Genomic DNA, 19,077 nt, shown 5'->3' on the forward strand with positions numbered 1-19,077 from the left:
GGATGTATAAAACAAAAGCTTGACTTGGTGTTAATGGAGGAGGCGGTTAGGTTAGGTAGATAGTTAGACCTAAATTAGTTAGCCTCCATTAATTAGTTTTAGAACTTAGTTTAATTAGTTTCAATTCATTGTAGTAGATTAAACCTTTGAATCTTGTTCTTCATTTGATTAGATCAATAAAGTAGTATTTTTATCAATTTCGATTTTGTCATTTCCATTTCTAGATCTAATTTCAATTCTTGTTCTTAATTCATTTTAGTCATTAATTTGGATTTCATTATTGTTTAATTAAGTAAATTTCAATGCTTTATATTATGTTTAGATTTAATTTAAATGGAAATGATTATGAATGATTCAAGGCTAAACCTCCATTTAGGGGTTGAGAAACCTTGATGAAAGCTTGATTCCAATTATCGGAGATTGTCGTAATTTCCTTTCCACTCTAGAAACGTTTAGTTCACCATGAGAATGGGTTTAATCGTTCACATGCTAATTATTAATTGGTAGAAATGCCATGTGTAATTAGGGATTAGGAAGAATGATTGTTCGCGTAGCAGATTCAATTCGATTATTCTGACGACTCGTCACTAGTGGATTAAGTTGAGTTAAGGTGGAATCAATCCCCCTCTAACTCCTTAACATCGAATCAACGTAGCATTTCCTTAGTTGTCCGATAGTCGATTAGGTGCATTTTCGCGGGTAGTTGCATCGAAGTCTAATTCCCCTTCAGAAAAGCTCTCTTTGACTTAAGACCGATTTCTTAGGCGTGAAAACAATCCACTGCTAGGGAACTAGGAGTGGAACGAACTTAACTTTACTCCACAGTGCAATTTCGCATTGAGGTAGAGGCTTTGATAAATATCTACTAAAAGTTTAGTTTTAGTTTACTTACGTTTGAATTCATCGTTCATTTCGTAGGTAGACTATACATTTTACTTTTATCAAATGCCGCAGAATGAAATACAATTGCAAGTTGTTTATCCAGAGGCTTTAAACGCAAATATCAAAATGTCAATTACTCCTATGTTAACACCTCTGCAGTTCGCTTTCATTGGTTTCATATAAACACAATTGTCACTATCTTGAAAGTTTTACAACAGATATCCTTGATATCACCATCAACATAAATACATAATCTCTAACTGTTTCAAAAATCAGCGTTATAGTGTTACACCAGCACTTATCACCAATTTGGATATATATAAGTTAAAAGATTTCAAAGACATACATACACCCAAAGTTGGACACAGACAGAGATCTATAAATTGATTGAACTGAACTGACTGCTACAAATAATGTCACTCAAAAAAACTTATGGACTCATATTTTTTAAGTTATTTTACAGACGTCAAATATCAAGGTTGATGAAACGAGTTTCCGTCATGCTCACGGTGGTCATCAACTGGCAGAGTTATCACAAGAATATCTAAGCTAGTACCTGTTGCCTCGGGCATGATTTCCCTTACAGCAGATATCCTTGAATCTGTTGCCTGGATATCACTCCACTCACCATCCCCTATGGATTGGGGATGAACCTGATCAACATCCAACTGAACTACACCATCCCTAGAAACTGATATTGATCTCGAATCGCTGAGACATGCTTTATCCACATTCTCATCTGACAAGTCCACGTGCTTTGTCAATGGAAGCAAGTCAATAGTATCTGAACAGGACTCCATCCTCTCTTCAAGAACCTGCTTTGTATCACTTTGTTGTCTGTCAAAATGATGACAACTGTTAAGTTTTCATAATTTGGAAGAAACGAAAATGGGTTTAAACCTTAATAAGAACTCTTAAACAACAATGAACCACTCCGACAAAGATTCATCTGATTGCACACGTTACACTACCTTTTTCTTAAGGATATGGATTAAATTTTGGAAACATGAATGTGTGCTGCTTTACACTACTGATTCTTGTAGGGGATTTACAAGAAATGCTTGCTGCTTGAAAAATGACAAGAGATTTGAAGTCATTATGTATAGTGTGACCTTTGACACTAACAGAAACCAGCCTGTCAAGCCTTTGGATGTGTTAATTAAAATTGGGTGGACTTAGAATAGCTATCATTTATAAACAAAACTTGCACTTTCAGCCATGCTTTTACGTTGAGATTCATAAAACCATTCTTCCTATGAAATGCAGAATCGTGCTTAAGGTACAGTTATTCTGACATGGCCTAATGCTGAAAATCAAGGCAACCATAGATCAACATGACAACAACATATTATATTGAAAATGAAACGTACTTATTCATCAAATTGAACAAAATATTGACTAATAAAACAAATAAGATAAGTGAACTAATAAAAGATGGTATGGTGCAATATGGAAAATCAGAAACGTAATGCAAAACTAGGTTTGGAAGCAAGCGATTGATCATAGCTAGGAAACCATCAAAAACAGAAAACATAACAAATTTTATGCAAATTGTCTGACAACAAGAGATCAGAATATAGAGCCTTTCAACTTGTGCTTGCAATGCATTAACATATGCCAGAAGCTCTTCCCTGTTTGTGAAATTGAAAAAGAGAAAAACTCTGGGGTGGTGGTGGTGTGTGTGCGGGGGGGTGAGTTCCAGTAAAGTTGCGGTAGGAGGATGGAAGTTGTGTGTGCGGTAGGAGGAAGGAAAAGTACCATTTTGGGTTATTCCAATTTTCGATTTCCAGTAGTAGTGGAGGAGAGAGAGAGCGCGCGAGAAGGTAATAAGGGTTTTGATCGCAGAAACAGAAACGAAAAGAAAAATGGTCTCTTGACTTTGCTTACGTGGACATGACACGTTACCAGCCACCTCAGTGTGTTGGTTCACTGTGTCGATATCTTGTGTCAGTGTAGTATTAGGGGATGCCCAATACTTTTCACTCGTGCTAACTCAGCCTGCGTACCACACTACATGTAGCTGCAAGAGCTAGTCATTTCGAGATAGTAAATTATCTAATTGATTGTGCTAAAACTTATTTCAGTTCACATTTAAGGGCATCACCAATGGGTCCTTCATATAGCCCTCTATCTTCAAATTTGAGGGAGCAAAGGAAAAACTCTCTTCCAATGCAACCCCTATACGGGACTCTAATATTACCATCCTTTATAACTGTCTCTAATTTTATCGGTGATTTTCCACTTTCCACGTGCTTACTTGTTGTGATTTGTTTTTCTGTTCAATTACAAAAAACAAAAAAGAAACAATGTTCAAGCTGAGAATCGAACATGCGACCTACCACTTGAGAGGCCACATAGAATATTACCGTACCCACAACATATGAGCTATGATAGATTTCCAAACATTTAATCTTGATTTTGAAGGTGTGCACTATAGAACCCAATTTTGAAGATCCTCTATACCAATTTGCTCCTTCATACACACCTTGAAAAAGCTGATGTGGCCCTCTATTTTAAGGGCCTGCATTGGTGATGCCCTAAGAGACCTAGAAATAGGGCAAGGTGAAGCAACTGAAAGCAGTCTTATAAGGAAGGGCAATGGAAAGAACGACACCGTGATGCATGAAGCAGTGAGAAACTGTAACCTTGAGATGGTAAAATTGCTCATCAAAGAAGACCCTGAACTGCTATGTTTGAATAGCTATGCTGGTGAGTCTCCATTGTATCTTGCGGTGGAAAAGGGGGAGCTAGATATCATTAAGCAAATCTTGAAAGCTGAACATGTTTCTTACAACAGTTCGAGATCTCTACAACCGGTACGTAGATCATCTCTGTAACCGTGTTATCTCGCCGTTGATCCGAATCCGAGATGTGTGTGTGTGCCTCGATATCTGTGTGTGTGCTCCGAAATGTGTGTGTGCGCGCTGAGATACGAGATGTATGTGTGTGTGGTACAGAGATTGAATCTCTATACCAGTTATAGAGGAACCGGACTCTTCTTACAAAGGACCCAATGGTCGAACAGCTTTACACGCGGCCATTATTAATAAAAAGCCAGGTAATATTATTTTATTCTTTCATAGAAAATTAGAAATAATTAACAGTAAATGGATCGGCTCATCCACAAACTAGAATGATTGCATACAACCTTGACGAAAAAAGAAAAGATTTAAAAAGGATTATTCACGTACACGTCCAGTGCCCATTTCAAAACTGTGTCATCTCTTTGTACGGGAGCTAGATTAAAAGCACAATCAGAACATTTGAGTGTTTTACTTGTTTTGTAGCCCACTGCTTGAACCAAATCTATGGTATAAACCATAGTACAAAATATCTCGATATATCACGATATTTGAAGATATTTATCCATATTTCAAAAAAAAATATTTAAATATCAGGATATGTTTAGAGATATATATTTTAATCGCAAATATCGGTTATATTTCGATAATATTTGCGATATTTGTGATATTTATGGGTATTTTGTGATATTTGGCGATATTTTGTATATATAACAATTGTATTTAATATTTACCATTATATTTCAAATAAATATAAATAATATATCGTGATATATCAATAAATATCCACAATATCTACGATATTTATCGATATTTTGGATATATCCACGATATTTGCATGTGAAACAATGTCAAATATCCCCAAAGAGAGGGATATATCCACGATACATATCCAGAAATTGAATATCGATAAATATCCATATCCTGATATTTTGTACTATGGTATAAACTATAGATTATTATCTATCCAGTGTAGTTATTTGTCATGACCAGAGCTGTGAGTGTATGATATCGGTCTGATTATATTCTTTATCCAGTGTAGTTAGGTAATAGTCAAGGAAACAAATTTCGGATTTGATGAATTTGAAAAGCGAAACTTTCATGAAATGTTCTTGAAATTTTTGGAAAATATTGAAAAATCAAACAAAACCATTAATGAAATGTTCACTCATACAGAAACTTTGGATTCACTGAAAGTATGGATTGCCACGGAGAACAAAACTTTCCCGAAAATTTCATGAAACTTTCGGTAATTTAGTTTTTTTAGGTAATACATAGGTTGACATCTAGAGATTAACTTTGTAGATCATAAGTCATACTATTATTTTGTGTACTATTGATGTTAGATTCAACTTCCCGCTTTGGTAAGGGTTGTCAGGTTGCATACCATGTTCTCTGTAACTGATCCTCCCTATAACAAGCACTTATATATCAGGGAGAACTGTGAGTTTCATCATACTTTGGTTTAATGAAACAGGGAAGGGTATGCCTCAACCCTACAACTTAATCCAAAATAGATCGAAAGAAAAAAACGAGAAGAAGAAGAAGCTTTAGAATCGATTTGATGTTAATAATTATAACAGATGTAGGTGACTACTAGCAAAGTCGGTAAAATCTTTGGGTGATGATACCAGAGGTCTGCTCAAACCCCACCAGCATCAAAGAGTTACTGATCTAATTTAAAATAGGCTTGCCAATTAAAAAAAAAATTATAACATATTAACTTGCTTTTTATAACGACATTATTAATCCTGCTCGGTACTTCGAACAGTTATAGCCAAGTTGTTGCTAAAAACAAAGCCAGAACTCGTGAAACAGGCAGACAACAATAGAAGAACTCCTCTTCATTTCGCATCAACACTTGGGTTCCACGAGTTGGTGGCGATGCTATTGGAGTTAGATTATTCGCCAGCCTATTCTTTTTGACATAGATGGATCTGCTCCAATTCACATGTCAGTTCATTTTGGCCGGATCAGAGTAATAAAAGAATTGTTACGGTATTGCCCAGATCTAAAAGACTTGGTCGATAGAAAAGGCCAAAATATACTTCATATGGCCGTTGAATGTCAGCAAGTAGGCGTGATTAGATACATATTACAAGAAAAGAAGCTTGAGAGCCTTATAAATGGCATTGATAAAGATGGCAATACTCCTCTGCATTGTGCTTCTATCAAAAGTTATCCTTACATGGTAAATCTTCTGGTTAGAGATAAGAGAGTAGATGTCTCGGCTTTAAACAGAAAACGGTGGACAGCATTAGCTATCGCAAGAATGCAAAGTTATGAAAGTAAGGAAGATCATCAGGTATGTAGTACCGTTTCATTAATCTAGCTATTTATTTATCTAAATTGTTCATTTGTGTTCATTCTTCTTTCTTTCCCATTACTATGAGAAAGACTATTAACAACTAGGAATCCAATGTACTGATGATGTAGGAGGGGCTGGTTGCCTCGGTTCGATAGAGATAACAAATAGGTGTCCATGTAGTAGACAATGTACTTACGGTTCGAGACTAGATCCAAGGGAGTACGTGTTCAAACATCACTTTTCTAGTTTTCTTGCTTCAAATAAGCTGGAAATTCCATCTATCTATATGTATAAGTATATAAGCAATAATATATATTATTTAATAGGTCATTTTCCTGTCTTTAATTAGTTGAATATTCTAGTTGTACATGTGTAGCAATTAGTCTTTGCAACCTTGCTGCATTTTGCAAGTTCACCGTGTTGCAGTTGGAGAAGAGTCCGGATGGAAATGTTACACTGCGGGATATATCAAAGAATAATGTCAATTGACTGGTACAAGAACAAAGCCAATACTCTCCTGGTGGTCGCAACCCTAGTAACCACAGTCACATTTGCCGCAGGATTCACAATGCCAGGGGGATGCCAAAGTGATGATTCGCTCCAAGGAATGCAGCCAACTCTAGTGAAACATAAAAAGTTCGAAGAATTTGTCTGGTGGGATGCAATGGCCATGTTTCTCTCCATGGTGGCCATGATTTCCCTTGTCTGTGTACATTTTGTTCGCCGTTTGCCACCTACATTCCTTTTGTTACATTGCTCACAAGTTTTTACCGTCTTGGCACTTGAATGCATGGCACAAGCATTTGTTTCAGGACTAAACTTGACGCTGGTAGAAAATAGAAATCTGAGCGAAAACATCTCTAGATTTGGATGCACAGCTTACTTAATTGGTTTAGTGACTGCCTGTCAATACCTTATACCAGTTATGTATATTTTTCCAGGATACATCTGCTTCTGGTCATGGATCAACCAAATCTCTGGGGAGGTTTTTAGATTATTCGATAAAAATAAGCTAGGACACAGGCGAGATGACATGTCTTTCTTATTTTCTTAGTTATTGAGCTTCAAAATGTGTATCATTTAAAAATTCCCACTTTGAAGTGTATATATAACTATCTAATGCCCTTGCCAAAATGTTTTAGAATTTCTTGATTTTTTTAATATTATTTTTCATTGATTTTTTTTGTTGGGCGTTATCCCTCACATGAGGAAGATTGGCAAAACAAGAAGCTAGGTTGTATTGGGAGAGTGGATGACATTGTGAAGTATGGTCGGCTTGGTCCTGCCAACTTTTCCACTCATGGACGGCCCATCAGAACTGTCTCACTTCTAAATTTCCTACTTCGATACTGTTTCAAAGTTGGTCTGGTCTGACCAACTTTAAGAAGTGTGGACGACCTAGTTGAACCGACCGAGATTCGTTTTCGTTGAAATATTTTGAAATTTCATAATACTATAAAACCAAAGTTAGGCTTTGAATAACACAAATCTTTGAGAGAAACCAATTTTGAGAGCAACCAAAATTGAGAGGAAACCTTTGCAAAGAGAAAAAGTTTGTAAGGAGAGAAAAGAGATCTAGTAAGTTTGGAGAGACTTGAGAGGAGTGATTGTAATCTTCCTTCTCATACTTATAAAAGGATTTGCTCTTGTGGAAGTAGGCATCATTGGCCGAACTACGTTCCATCTTTGTGTTGTGGTATGTTTTACTTTCTCTAATATTTCTATTGCTTGTTTGTGAGTTATATATATAGTTTAGGTTTGTGGTTGTTGGTTGTAGTGAAAGATTAGATTTTTGGATTGGAGTAGTAGATTGTCCAAAGTGCAAGCTATCTTAGTGGAGATCAATTGGTATCGTTTTCCCCAATAAGTGGTATCAAAGCCAGGTTAGATTAATCACAGAAGATAGTTATCTAAATCTTGCCTAGAAGGTGTTTGATAAAATTCCTGAGAGGAGGTTTAAGTTGAAATAGCTTGTTGAGATGGACCATTCTATAAATACTCGCATGACTAGTCTAAATAAAGGTAACTACACTATTTGGAAAGCCAAGATGGAAGACTTGCCCTATTACAAGGACTTGGCACAACCCACTGAGAATGGAGGAATAAAACCAGAAACAACTGTCGTGGCTGAGTGGAGCAAGCTTGATAGGAAAGCAATTGGGTATATTCGACAGTGGATTGACGACAGTGTCTTCCACCATGTATCCTAAGAGACTACCGCTTTTGGCTTGTGGAAGAAACTCGAAGACCACTATGAGAGGAAGTCGGACAGAAACAAAGTGCTACTCATTAAGAAGTTTGCTAACACGATGCACAAAGAAGGTTATTCAATATATGAGCATCTTAATGACGTACATAATACCATCAATCAACTGCATTTGATGAAGATTCATATGGGTGACGAAGTTGAGGCTTTGTTACTATTAAACTCTCTACCCGACAGTTGGGAGACTTTGGTAGTTTCTTTTGGCGGAGCTGCCACGGATGGAATTGTTACGATGGAAATGGCTACCGGGGCATTGTTAAATGAGGAGACAAGAAGGGGTTCACAAAGCTGCTCCTCTCACTCAGAGATCTTTGTCATAGAGAAGCGGGGGAGAGGTAAGAGCAGAAAACCATCTCATTCTAGAGGTGATGATAGAAGCAAATCTAGGGGTGATACTAATACTCCTAAGGCAAAGAGACAATGTTACTATTGTGCCACCAAGGGTCACTTCAGGTATGAGTGTAGAACACTGAAAAGGGATGAGAAGAATAACCGTATACATGAAGACATGGTAAAGAGGAGCGGAAGCTATGGTCGAGATACTACCGCACTAGTAGGCGATGGTCTAGTGGGAATTGTGTCAAATGTGGTGAGTCTTCTTTGTGTTAGTACCTCATGCTAGGATATAGAGTGGGTGATAGATCTGAGAGCGCCCTATCACGTCCGCGACCGCGACAAGAGCTTCTTCACTACCTACGGTTGTGGTGAATTTGGTGAGGTAAAGGGGTAACAAGCATGCTCTAAGATTATAGGCGTTGGGGATGTTCATGTAGAAAACCAATGTCGGCTACACCTTGACACTCAAGGATGTAAGACATGTCCCCGACATTTGGAAAGCCTAATTTCGCTAGGAAGTTAGATGATGCTGGCTTTCTAAACTCGTTTGGTAACGGGGTATGAAAACTGAGCAGAGGTTCCATTATAGTAGCCAAAGGGAAGAAAACTTGCATGTTTTACAAGACACAGGCTAGTTTGTGTAAAATAGAGTTAAATGCGACACAAGAAGAAGCTTCCTCTGAACTATGACATAAGAGACTATGTCATATGGGAGAAAAAGGCATGGGAGTTCTTGCCAAGCAAAAGGCCTTGCCAAACATCAAAGGTACGCATTTAAATAGATGTACTCATTGTTTGGTTGGAAAACAACACAGGGTATCTTTCCAAAGATTCCCCTCTCACCGCAATGAGAATGTCCTTGAGCTAGTACACACAGATTTATGTGGTCTTATGAAAGTGAAGTCCCACGGGGGAGCTTTGTACTTCTTGACTTTCATTGATGATGCATCAAGAAAGATATAGGCATATAGTCTAAATACCAAGGATAAAGTACTTGGCGTGTTCAAGACTTTCCATAACATGGTGGAAAGAGAGACGGGGAAGCCTTTGAAGTGTATTTAGATTCGGATAATAGGGGAGAATACATTGGGTCATTTGAAGAGTAATCGCAAGAGTCATGGGATTCTGGCCAAGAGCGATCGCTTCCAAGACACCAAATGAGAATGGTATAGCGGAGAGGATGAACCGCACCATTGTAGAGGATGCGATGCATGTTGTCTCGCTCTCTAAGTTACCAAGAAGTTCTTGGGTAGAAGCAATGCGACATGGTCAGACATGTGATCAACCTATCACGCCCGAAACCTCTCGAATAGTGATTATCCGAGAGAGTATGGTAAAAGCAGATGTTGATTATGGATACTTGAGGGTATTTGGATGCGGGGGCATTTGTTCATATTCAAGGATGAGAGATCCAAGCTTGATGACAAAGCTAAGCAGTGTATTTTTCTGGGTTATGGGGATGAGAAGTTTGGCTACAAACTTTATGATCCGATCAACAAGAAAGTAATCCGAAGTCGAGATATTGTGTTATTGGAAGACCAAACAATAGCAGACTTTGAGAATGGTGAGAAGCTAGAAGTTTTCATTGATGATCTTGTTGAGTTAGAACCAGAAGTTTCTACTGTGGAATGTGCAGAAGGCATTGAGAATGCAGAGAACCATGGGTTTGAAGCTCATGATGATGATCCTATTGCTCATGATAGGATAGAACCTATTGATATAGAAGATGCAGATGAAGTGCATGAACCACCACCTGAGCAAGAAGAAGTGCATCCTCCTGAGCCACAAGAAGATGGGGTAAGGAGATTTGAGAGAGAGAAAGACAAGCTTGACCCGGGTATCCATCACATACACGATGTTTTACTATCGATGGTGGAGAACTTATGTAATATCAAGAGGCTCTTGAAGGTATAGACAAGGAGAAGTGGTTGAAGGCCATGCAAGATGAGATGAGTTCTTTGCATAAGAATCACACTTATGACTTTGTTAAGAAACCGAAAGGAAGAAAAGTTCTCAAGAATAAGTGGATTTTCAAAGTCAAGCATGAGGAGAATAATCCACATCCAAGGCACAAAGTTCGCCTTGTTGTGAAGGGATTCGGTCAAAGGAAAGGTATTGACTTTGATGAAATTTTCTCTCAGAAGTTAAGATGACTTCTATCAGGGTGGTATTGGGTTTGGATGCAAGAATGAATCTAGAGGTTGAGCAACTAGATGTCAAGACAACTTTTCTTCATGGCGATCTTGAGGAAGATGTCTACATGGACCAGCCAGAGGGGTTTGAGGTCAAAGGCAAGGAGCACCGGTATGCAAGCTGAAAAGAGTTTGTATGGGTTAAAGCAGAAAGCACCGAGATAGTGGTATATGAAGTTTGAGGCCTTTATAGTGAAGCATGGATATAAGAAGTTTGCTTCTGATCATTGTGTGTTTGTTCAGAAATTTTAGTCGGAGATTTCATAGTGCTCTTGTTATATGTGGATGATATGTTGATAGTTGGCCAAAACATCAACAAGATATCCAAGCTGAAGAAAGACTTGAGTAAGTCCTTTGGGATGAAGGATTTGGGTTAAACAAAGCAGATGCTTGGTATGCGGATCACTTGTGACAGAAAGAGTAGGAAGTTGTGGGTTTTCCAAGCAAGCTACATTGAGAAGGTGTTGAAGAGATTCAACATAGATCAAGCTAGGCCAGTCAGTTGTCCGCTTGGTGGCCAGTTCTGCATGACCAAAGATAAGTGTCCAAAAGGTGAGCATGAGCAAAATAAAATGCAAAAGATTCGTTATGCATCCACAGTGGATAGTTTGATGTATGTAATGGTGTGTACAAGACCAGATATTGCTTTCGCCGTTGGTGTTGTAAGCCGATTTCTCTCAAATCTGGGTAAAGAGCATTGGGAAGGTGTTAAGTGGATATTGAGATATCTCAAGGGCACTTCTAAAGCGTGTTTGTGTTATGGTGGGAGTAAGTCCTTACTTGAATGTTACACAGATGCATACATGGCAGGTGATGTTGACTCGATGAAGTCCACTTCCAGTTATCTGTTTACTTTTGCAGGGGGAGCAGTTTCTGGCAATCCAAGTTGCAAAAATGTGTTGCCCTCTCTACTATAGAAGCCGAGTATATTGTAGCCACTGAGTGTTGTAAAGAGATGCTATGGACGAAGAGGTTATTCGATGAACTAAGGCTAAAGCAAAAACAGTTTGTAGTTCTATGTGATAGTCAGAGCGCCATCCATTTGAGCAAGAATCTGAGCTTTCATTCTAGATCCAAACACATACATGTGCGTTATCATTGGATTAGAGAATTTCTTGTAGAGAAGCAATTGTGCATTGAGAAGATCCATACTGACAAGAACGGGTCGGATATGATGACCAAAGTCTTGCCGAAAGGTAAGTTTGATGTTTGTTGTGCTACCACCAGAATGGTAACACACTCCTCCTGTTGGTTTGGGAATGCGTGGAGGTATCCCCCCTCATGGCTCAGGCGGGAGAGATTGTTGGGTGTTATCCTTCACATGAGGAAGATTGGCAAAACAAGTAGCTAGGTTGTATTGGGAGAGTGGATGACATTGCGAAGTATGGTCGGCTTGGTCCCGCAAACTTTCCAGCGATGTATCGGCCCGTCGAACCGTCTCACTTCTAAAGTTCCTGCGCCGATCCTGTTTGAAGTCGGTCCGGTCTCGATCGACTTTAAGAAGTGTGGACGACCCGGTTGAACCGATCGAGATTTGTTTTTATCGAAATATTCTGAAATTTCAGAGTACTATAAAACCAAAGTTAGGTTTTGAATAACACAATTCTTTGAGAGAAACCAATTTTGAGAGCAACCAAAATTGAGAGGAAAGCTTTGCAAAGAGAAAAAGTTTGTAAGGAGGGAAGAGAGATCTAGTAAGTTTGGAGACACTTGAGAGGAGTGGTTGTAATCTTCATTCCCATACTTATAAAATGATTTGCTCTTGTGGAAGTAGGCATCATTGGCCAAACCACGTTCCATCTTTGTGTTGTGGTATGTTTTACTTTATCTAATATTTATATTGCTTATTTGTGGTAGTTATATCTATAGTTTAGGTTTGTGGTTGTTGGTTGTAGTGAAAGATTAGATTTTTGGATTGGAGTTGTAGATTGTCCAAAGTGCAAGCTATCTCAGTGGGGATCGATTGGTACGTTTTTCCCAATATTTTTTTGTTTTTTTTGTTTTTTGTTTTTTTGTTTTTTTGTATTTTATTTTGTATTTTATTTTTTTAATTGAGATTCACTGATTTTTTCTCCTAGCCACAATTTTAACAAACATCATCTCTCTGTTCGTCTCTTATCACTACTAGTAGCATATCCTATAATGATCGTGGCCTCTTAAATTCATCCGGGTCTTTTTCTTACGCATAATGCCCCTAGATGAATAATTAAATTAAAACACTCCAATACTATTTAGACGGACAACTTGGTCTTTTTCTCTTTTAGTGAATTTATCGTACCCATTTTCTCCTTAAATTGAAATATTGGTTAACACCTTTGAATGGGAGTAATCAGTCATTTCACGTGGTGGTAAATTAAAAAACCAAATCCACGCAATCAAATCAAATTGAATTGTACGCCCACCATAAATACAATTAATTGGCAATTTAATTAGGTAATTAAATAAGGAAATTAATTAGACGTTTAGAAAATGAAATGACTAGAGAGAGAGAGTACAAACGAAGTAAACCCATCTATTATTTTCTTCTCGCTAACCCAAAATACTTCCATTATATTATCGAAAAAAAAAATACTTCCATCATCGTCAGCAAATTCTTCTTCACCATCTGGCGGCTTGGAAGGCCTGCCATTAGCATCCCCATCTAATTCTTCTAATTGATTGGAATGTGAAGCATCAGGGCCGGGTGTAGTGAGCTGCTGAGATTCCCCTCTTCTTCAAGCTCCACCTCTTTGATCTCCTTCGCCGCCATAATAGAGGATATACTGGATCAAAGAGTGAAGGAATTCTACTAATTCAAGTAAGCGACCTAAGGTAACTCAGTATCTTTGTACACTTATCGCTGTAAATTTAAGTTGGAAACTTGTAGCATTGATATAGAACATTGTAGATTACGGTATTATATAAGTACTGTAAATTTAATTATTATTGAAGATTTATGTTTTTTTTTCAAGAAGCATAAAATGTCAAGTAAGCGAGGTACAACAAAAATTTGACTACTGAACACAAGAGTTTTGAACTGAATATTGCAATCTTTGTGAGGTACAACAAATTTTAAGTCACGGTACTTAGTTAAATTTCAAATTTCTATTCCCATCCATACCATTTTAATCCAAATATAACTATTATCAAGTATTGAAAACCATGACACAACTTAAAAAGTTCTCTTAGTTTTTTGTATTCATCCATTTGATTGATTCATACTATTTGTCTATTATGTATTTGTTGTTCTTGATTAAGGCCGAATGATTTTTTATTTTTCCGATGGCTATTGAAAAGTTACATATATGATATTGCTAATTGATATTAATGTCCAGGTGTTGGTGTTGAGTCAAGTGAACAAGATGACACTATTAATGAATGTTCACCAGTAGCAATTGTGTTGAGTTCGAGTTATGACTCCTTTCCTCTTTTTTAAATCATGGATTTTTTAGGTGAATCACGCATCTTCAGATTCCTCATGTTGATTCTCTATCTGATTCAGTGCACTATTGTTGCCGCTTTGCAGGTTGCCTTCCATTTGGAGAATAGATTTTACAAAATTTTAGGTACTCTTTTTTAAGCTTCACTATTATTTTCTTTTCCTATTATACAACGTTCTACTTTATGTAGCGTCATATCCCATATTGATCTATGTTTGCTATGTGTGATAGAAACTATTCTCTTAGAAACCTGTATAACCTAATATTTTATTTTTGATATACCTTTAATACAGTGAAAAAATATACTCTCAGACTTATCTAGATTTACATTACATTTTATTACGTTATTATTTTATTTATTTTTTGACCGTTGAATAGTAAAGTCTGCCTTGCCAAATTCACTGCCAATGTTTTGAAAACATCATTTTTTCATCCATCAAAATTTTGAGCGTAAAGATATCCTGTTCTATAGGCCAGACCAATCTAGAAAAGCCAACACAAGGGTGCACCTTAACCAATCTAATGATTTAAGTTTTAGAACAATAATAGTGACATGTCTAGACTGTCTTGGTCGTGGGGAATATGTTATTTTGTATTTAACTTCAAGGGGTAAACTCTATATTGAATCCTTTGGAAGTTTACTCCTAATCATATGAATGTTTTTAAGAAAAAATATCAGTGTGGCAGGTACATGCAGTAGGTGCTACATTTCATCATACACATGCCAATTTTCTCTTTCAAGTACCTATTAATCTACTTTTTGTTGCAAATTTTGTTTCCTCCTTTTAGCACTAGGAAGCTAGTACCATAATACCACACGTCTTGCTAACCCCAATGATACGAGATTCGAACTTGAGTCCTTCTTGAATATTTAGCACATAGTTGAATTTTTCTAATTTTTAAGCTTTGTATTCTTTCTGTTATTGTTTAAATTACTAATATTACAACACCCAACACACACACACACACACTCACACACAAAACTCCATTAAATATGATAAACATAAAGACTTTGACTTTGTTGGGTAAAAGCACATATAATTATGTAGGATTAATAGGGGAATTCAATTTAGTATTCCATGTCCAAGAGCCTTCATCAATTTTGTAACGTGCCTCCTCATTCAAGAATGAGTTTAGCAGTCATTCATGTTGTTTCACTGTTCACACATGACATGTTGGTTGTCTTTTGATGTATCCGGTATTCAAAAAGGATTTGTTCGTAATATGGTTAACAATTAAGTTTTTCGTTGTACTATGTCTTTAGTCGTAAGGGTGTTCATGGCAATTAGTGATAAGATGGTTGAGAGTGAATTTAGTTTTTTGTACTACATTAGATTCTCTCTGGCTAAAAAAATAAAAAAAGGAAAGAAAACACCCTTTATTAACTCAAGTTCCATTATGTAGACATTCGTTTTAGTTGCTTTGTGTGTTGTCCTTCAACTTGAAGTTGGTGTTCGAATGATGATATCATCATTTCTTGGCTTAAATTTTTTTTTTGTTTTCTTCTTCATTTAGTTCTTTGTTTTCATTTTGTTGTATTTCATGACATGGAATGCGGGTTTTGCAGCTTTTATGTTGTGCATTACGATAATCTAATACTAAGACCAGATAGTACCATATTTCTCCTCTATGTTTTTTTTTTTTTTTTTTTAAATCCGTTGCATTTGTTAGACTATAGTGTTTTTGTGGTGTCAGGGCTTTTAAATGCTGAGCAAGTAGAATGGTTGCAATATCATGATATATATTCAAACTTGGGGGTTGATAGTGAAAGTGAGTGATGTGATTAACCAAGATCTGGGTACATGGCAGATTATATACCTTGAAACTACAAGCATTTAAGAGATAGTATAGCTAAGAAGATTGGTTGGATTTGAGGTATCAATGGTTCAGTTTATGCGCAAGTCATTTGTTCTTTGTGATTGCGAGTGACGGAGTTTTTTTAATTCCTCTCCAACGAAGTTATGGTACTCCCCTTGCTTGCTTGTTGTTATGAGTGAAAAGACGTTATTTAAATTATTGTTGCTTTCATAGCTATTACAGTTAACCTATATATAATCTACATATCTCCTTGAGTTTTTTGTTTCATTTCTATCTAAGCTATAAGATATGAAGACGCTAGGGAAGCATGTGTATGTAATAGCTAATGCTGACATACATGTTTTCAGTTTGAGCGTGAGAACCGAAGCAAGGATACAACAACTATTGTTGTACACATCAAATATTAGCATAGAGCACGAACTCAACACACTCCATTGATGTAGACAATTGATTTTATTCATTGGGTTGACTGTTGTTTGCAACTTTCCCTGATTTTCTATAGCCAGGTGTTGGTGTTATTGATGAAACAGGTGGAGCCAATGCCAAACCGGCTTTATTGGAGGTGAGGTGAGGACTTGTAGGGACATTCGTCTGAAAATGAGTTTACGATTCATTGGAGGTAGGTCCTTTGGCTTTTAGATTGAGTTTCAATTGTGATTTTGTGTGATTAATCTAAATATCATAATCACCTAGCTAGATGAGACACAACTGGAGTTCAACTTTAGAGATCTTGATAAAGTCTTTATATGTAGCTAATACTCTTTTATGCCCATATTCAATTATACTGCTTTTTATCATTTTAATGTAGATATATGTCACGTAGATTGTTGCTACCGAATCTTTGCATTTAAATAATTACATACTACTCACTTCCATTAGACAATGCTCTAATCTTAACCGTTTCAATTAGTTTACTGACCAATCAACGCTTCAACATCGAAGGATCGACCTTCTCTACTCTCTCTAAATTGTAACATTTCAATGTCTTTTGAATTGCTCATTTCTTATGTTTTAGTGTACGCATTACAAAAACATTCCTGGATTGATCTCTTTAAATTTGGAATGCAGCACAGTGTTCAAATTTAATGGAACGTGTTGATCAATTTGTTTTGTGAATAATGGAATGACCTTCACTTTTTAATTTTTTTTTTCCATACTCAAGTTTGTACTTAAACACTCTTTCATTGTTTTTCTTCAAAGTGTATTTGTGTTTTTTCTAATCAATACTATTTGTTGGTGGAGTTTGTTCATTTGGGTCTGTCATAGCGCCATTTTCTTAAATATGAATTGGTTTAAGGTATTAAATGTGATGTCCCGTTCGTTTTTTTTTTTGAATTTTTCTTCAAGTACAAAGAGTTTTCCTATATAAACCCTGTTATTAGGTTTCCTTGTCCAAGGTTAATTCCATTTGATGATTTTATGGCTGAAATGTGTAACTAAACCTTTCGTTATTTTGATGAGTTTATGCCGTGCCTACTGTACTTAGTATGGTAAGATGATGTCGGAACTGAAACTTCAAACCATTTTTCTTTCAAACTACTTTTTAGATGAGTTGTTTGATCAATCAAATTTTGCATGTAGTTTTTTATTGAGTGTTGGTTATGACTTTTATGATATTATTGTTTGCTTGAATTAAGGTTGTTTCCAATGAAATTGACTTGGCATTGAACTAAGACCATGTAGCTGGCGAACTAAAAATTTGTTTATTATTTTAAGTTTGTGCTGGTTTTTTACTACTATATCCTATTTGTTACTATTGAAACTCATTATGTATTGAGTGATATTTTGTTAATCCAATCATTCAAAATTGTCTTGGGTAGCAGGCCCTCCTCCTAACCAGTGTAACATTGGTTTATACCTCATTTTGGTTACGTTTAGCAATTATTTTCATTTTCATGATACATATTTGATTAACCTCCAATTCTTATGAAAATGTTCTAATTCAACCTCTCCGTGTTTGGGGCCATCGAAGTTATGCACTTGCTGTCAACAAGCTTAGCTCCACTCCTTCTAGCTTGTGTACTCTTTAAAAAATTGTAGTTATTTCTCTTCACTCATGTAATGGATAGAGTAATTACTGTAACTTTCTTATTTAAACAAGAAAACAAGAAGAAATTGTACCACCATTGTAAATTTTGAGCTCAATTCAAGATGGACAAATGCATCTTTATCATTTTCTATTCTATTTGCTAAAATGCAGAACAATGAACATGCAAAGCCTTGAGTACTTGATAGTATTCACCTCTAGAACCATCTCAGGTGTACTGTCAAACTATGTTAAATTGGTTAAGAGACAACTGATCATATGTGCAAATTTTGTATGTTCCTATATTATTCTATGACATTGTGCGTTAATGGGTTCTCAACTCACCAGGTTTGAAGTTTTCCCACGTTGAAAACCATATTTTGAGCAATCCTTTGCACATGGGGTTTTTTGACTTAACCCCCCAAAATTTGTACCCTCTTTTGTGAACACCCTCCATTTTCAAAATCATTAGTGATTGCCCCCCACTATTTCAATTTTTAGTGTAACAGACGTTGATATTTTGTATATTGACAAATTTGCCACTAAGTCAAATTTGTAAAAACCCCCTATTTTTAACATTCAAATTTGTAAAAACAACCCATTCAAAATTTCCCCATTTTGCAATCTCCATTTCATTCACCGCCTCCAGTTCACTCACCTCCACCACTAGTATATTCCCATCCACCTCCAGTCCACTCACTGCCACCCACCCCTAGTATATTCACCTCCACTTCCAGTCCACTCACCACCACCACCAGTACATTGTCCCCCACCTCCAGTTCACTCACCCCCACCACCAGTAATTTCTCCACCTCCAATTCACTCACCCCCACCACCAGTACACCCCAGTACACTCTCCACCCCCACCAGTACATTCTCCTCCACCTCCAGTTCACTCACCTCCACCACCAGTACACTCTCCACCGTCAGTACACTCACTGCCACTTCCAGTTGTTAGCTCACCTCCACAACTAGTACACTCTTCAACACCACCAGTACACTCACCTCCACCACCAGTACATTCTCTGA

The 19,077-nt window shown here is 36.8% G+C and overlaps 1 protein-coding gene and 2 long non-coding RNA genes across 3 annotated transcripts; 2 read left to right on the forward strand and 1 right to left on the reverse strand.

Moving 5' to 3' along the window:
• Positions 1-1,112: 1,112 nt before the first annotated feature.
• LOC147475634 (uncharacterized) lies at positions 1,113-2,719 on the reverse strand. Its single transcript, XR_015208096.1, has 2 exons — positions 2,641-2,719; positions 1,113-1,719 (listed from the first exon to the last, which is right to left on the reverse strand). It is a non-coding gene; the product is annotated as an uncharacterized LOC147475634 (long non-coding RNA).
• A 661-nt stretch (positions 2,720-3,380) lies between these two features.
• LOC147475635 (protein ACCELERATED CELL DEATH 6-like) lies at positions 3,381-7,045 on the forward strand. Its single transcript, XM_086585475.1, has 3 exons — positions 3,381-3,698; positions 5,584-5,988; positions 6,368-7,045. Exons 1-3 carry the CDS (start codon positions 3,381-3,383, stop codon positions 7,043-7,045), a joined length of 1,401 nt encoding a protein of 466 aa, XP_086441601.1.
• Positions 7,046-14,159: 7,114 nt separating this feature from the next.
• Positions 14,160-16,838, forward strand: LOC147475636 (uncharacterized). Its single transcript, XR_015208221.1, has 3 exons — positions 14,160-14,174; positions 14,267-14,330; positions 16,525-16,838. It is a non-coding gene; the product is annotated as an uncharacterized LOC147475636 (long non-coding RNA).
• The last annotated feature ends 2,239 nt before the right edge of the window (positions 16,839-19,077 follow it).

The sequence above is a fragment of the Coptis chinensis genome, chromosome 9 (genome assembly GCF_015680905.1).
Source record: "Coptis chinensis isolate HL-2020 chromosome 9, ASM1568090v1, whole genome shotgun sequence".
Lineage (NCBI taxonomy): Eukaryota > Viridiplantae > Streptophyta > Magnoliopsida > Ranunculales > Ranunculaceae > Coptis > Coptis chinensis.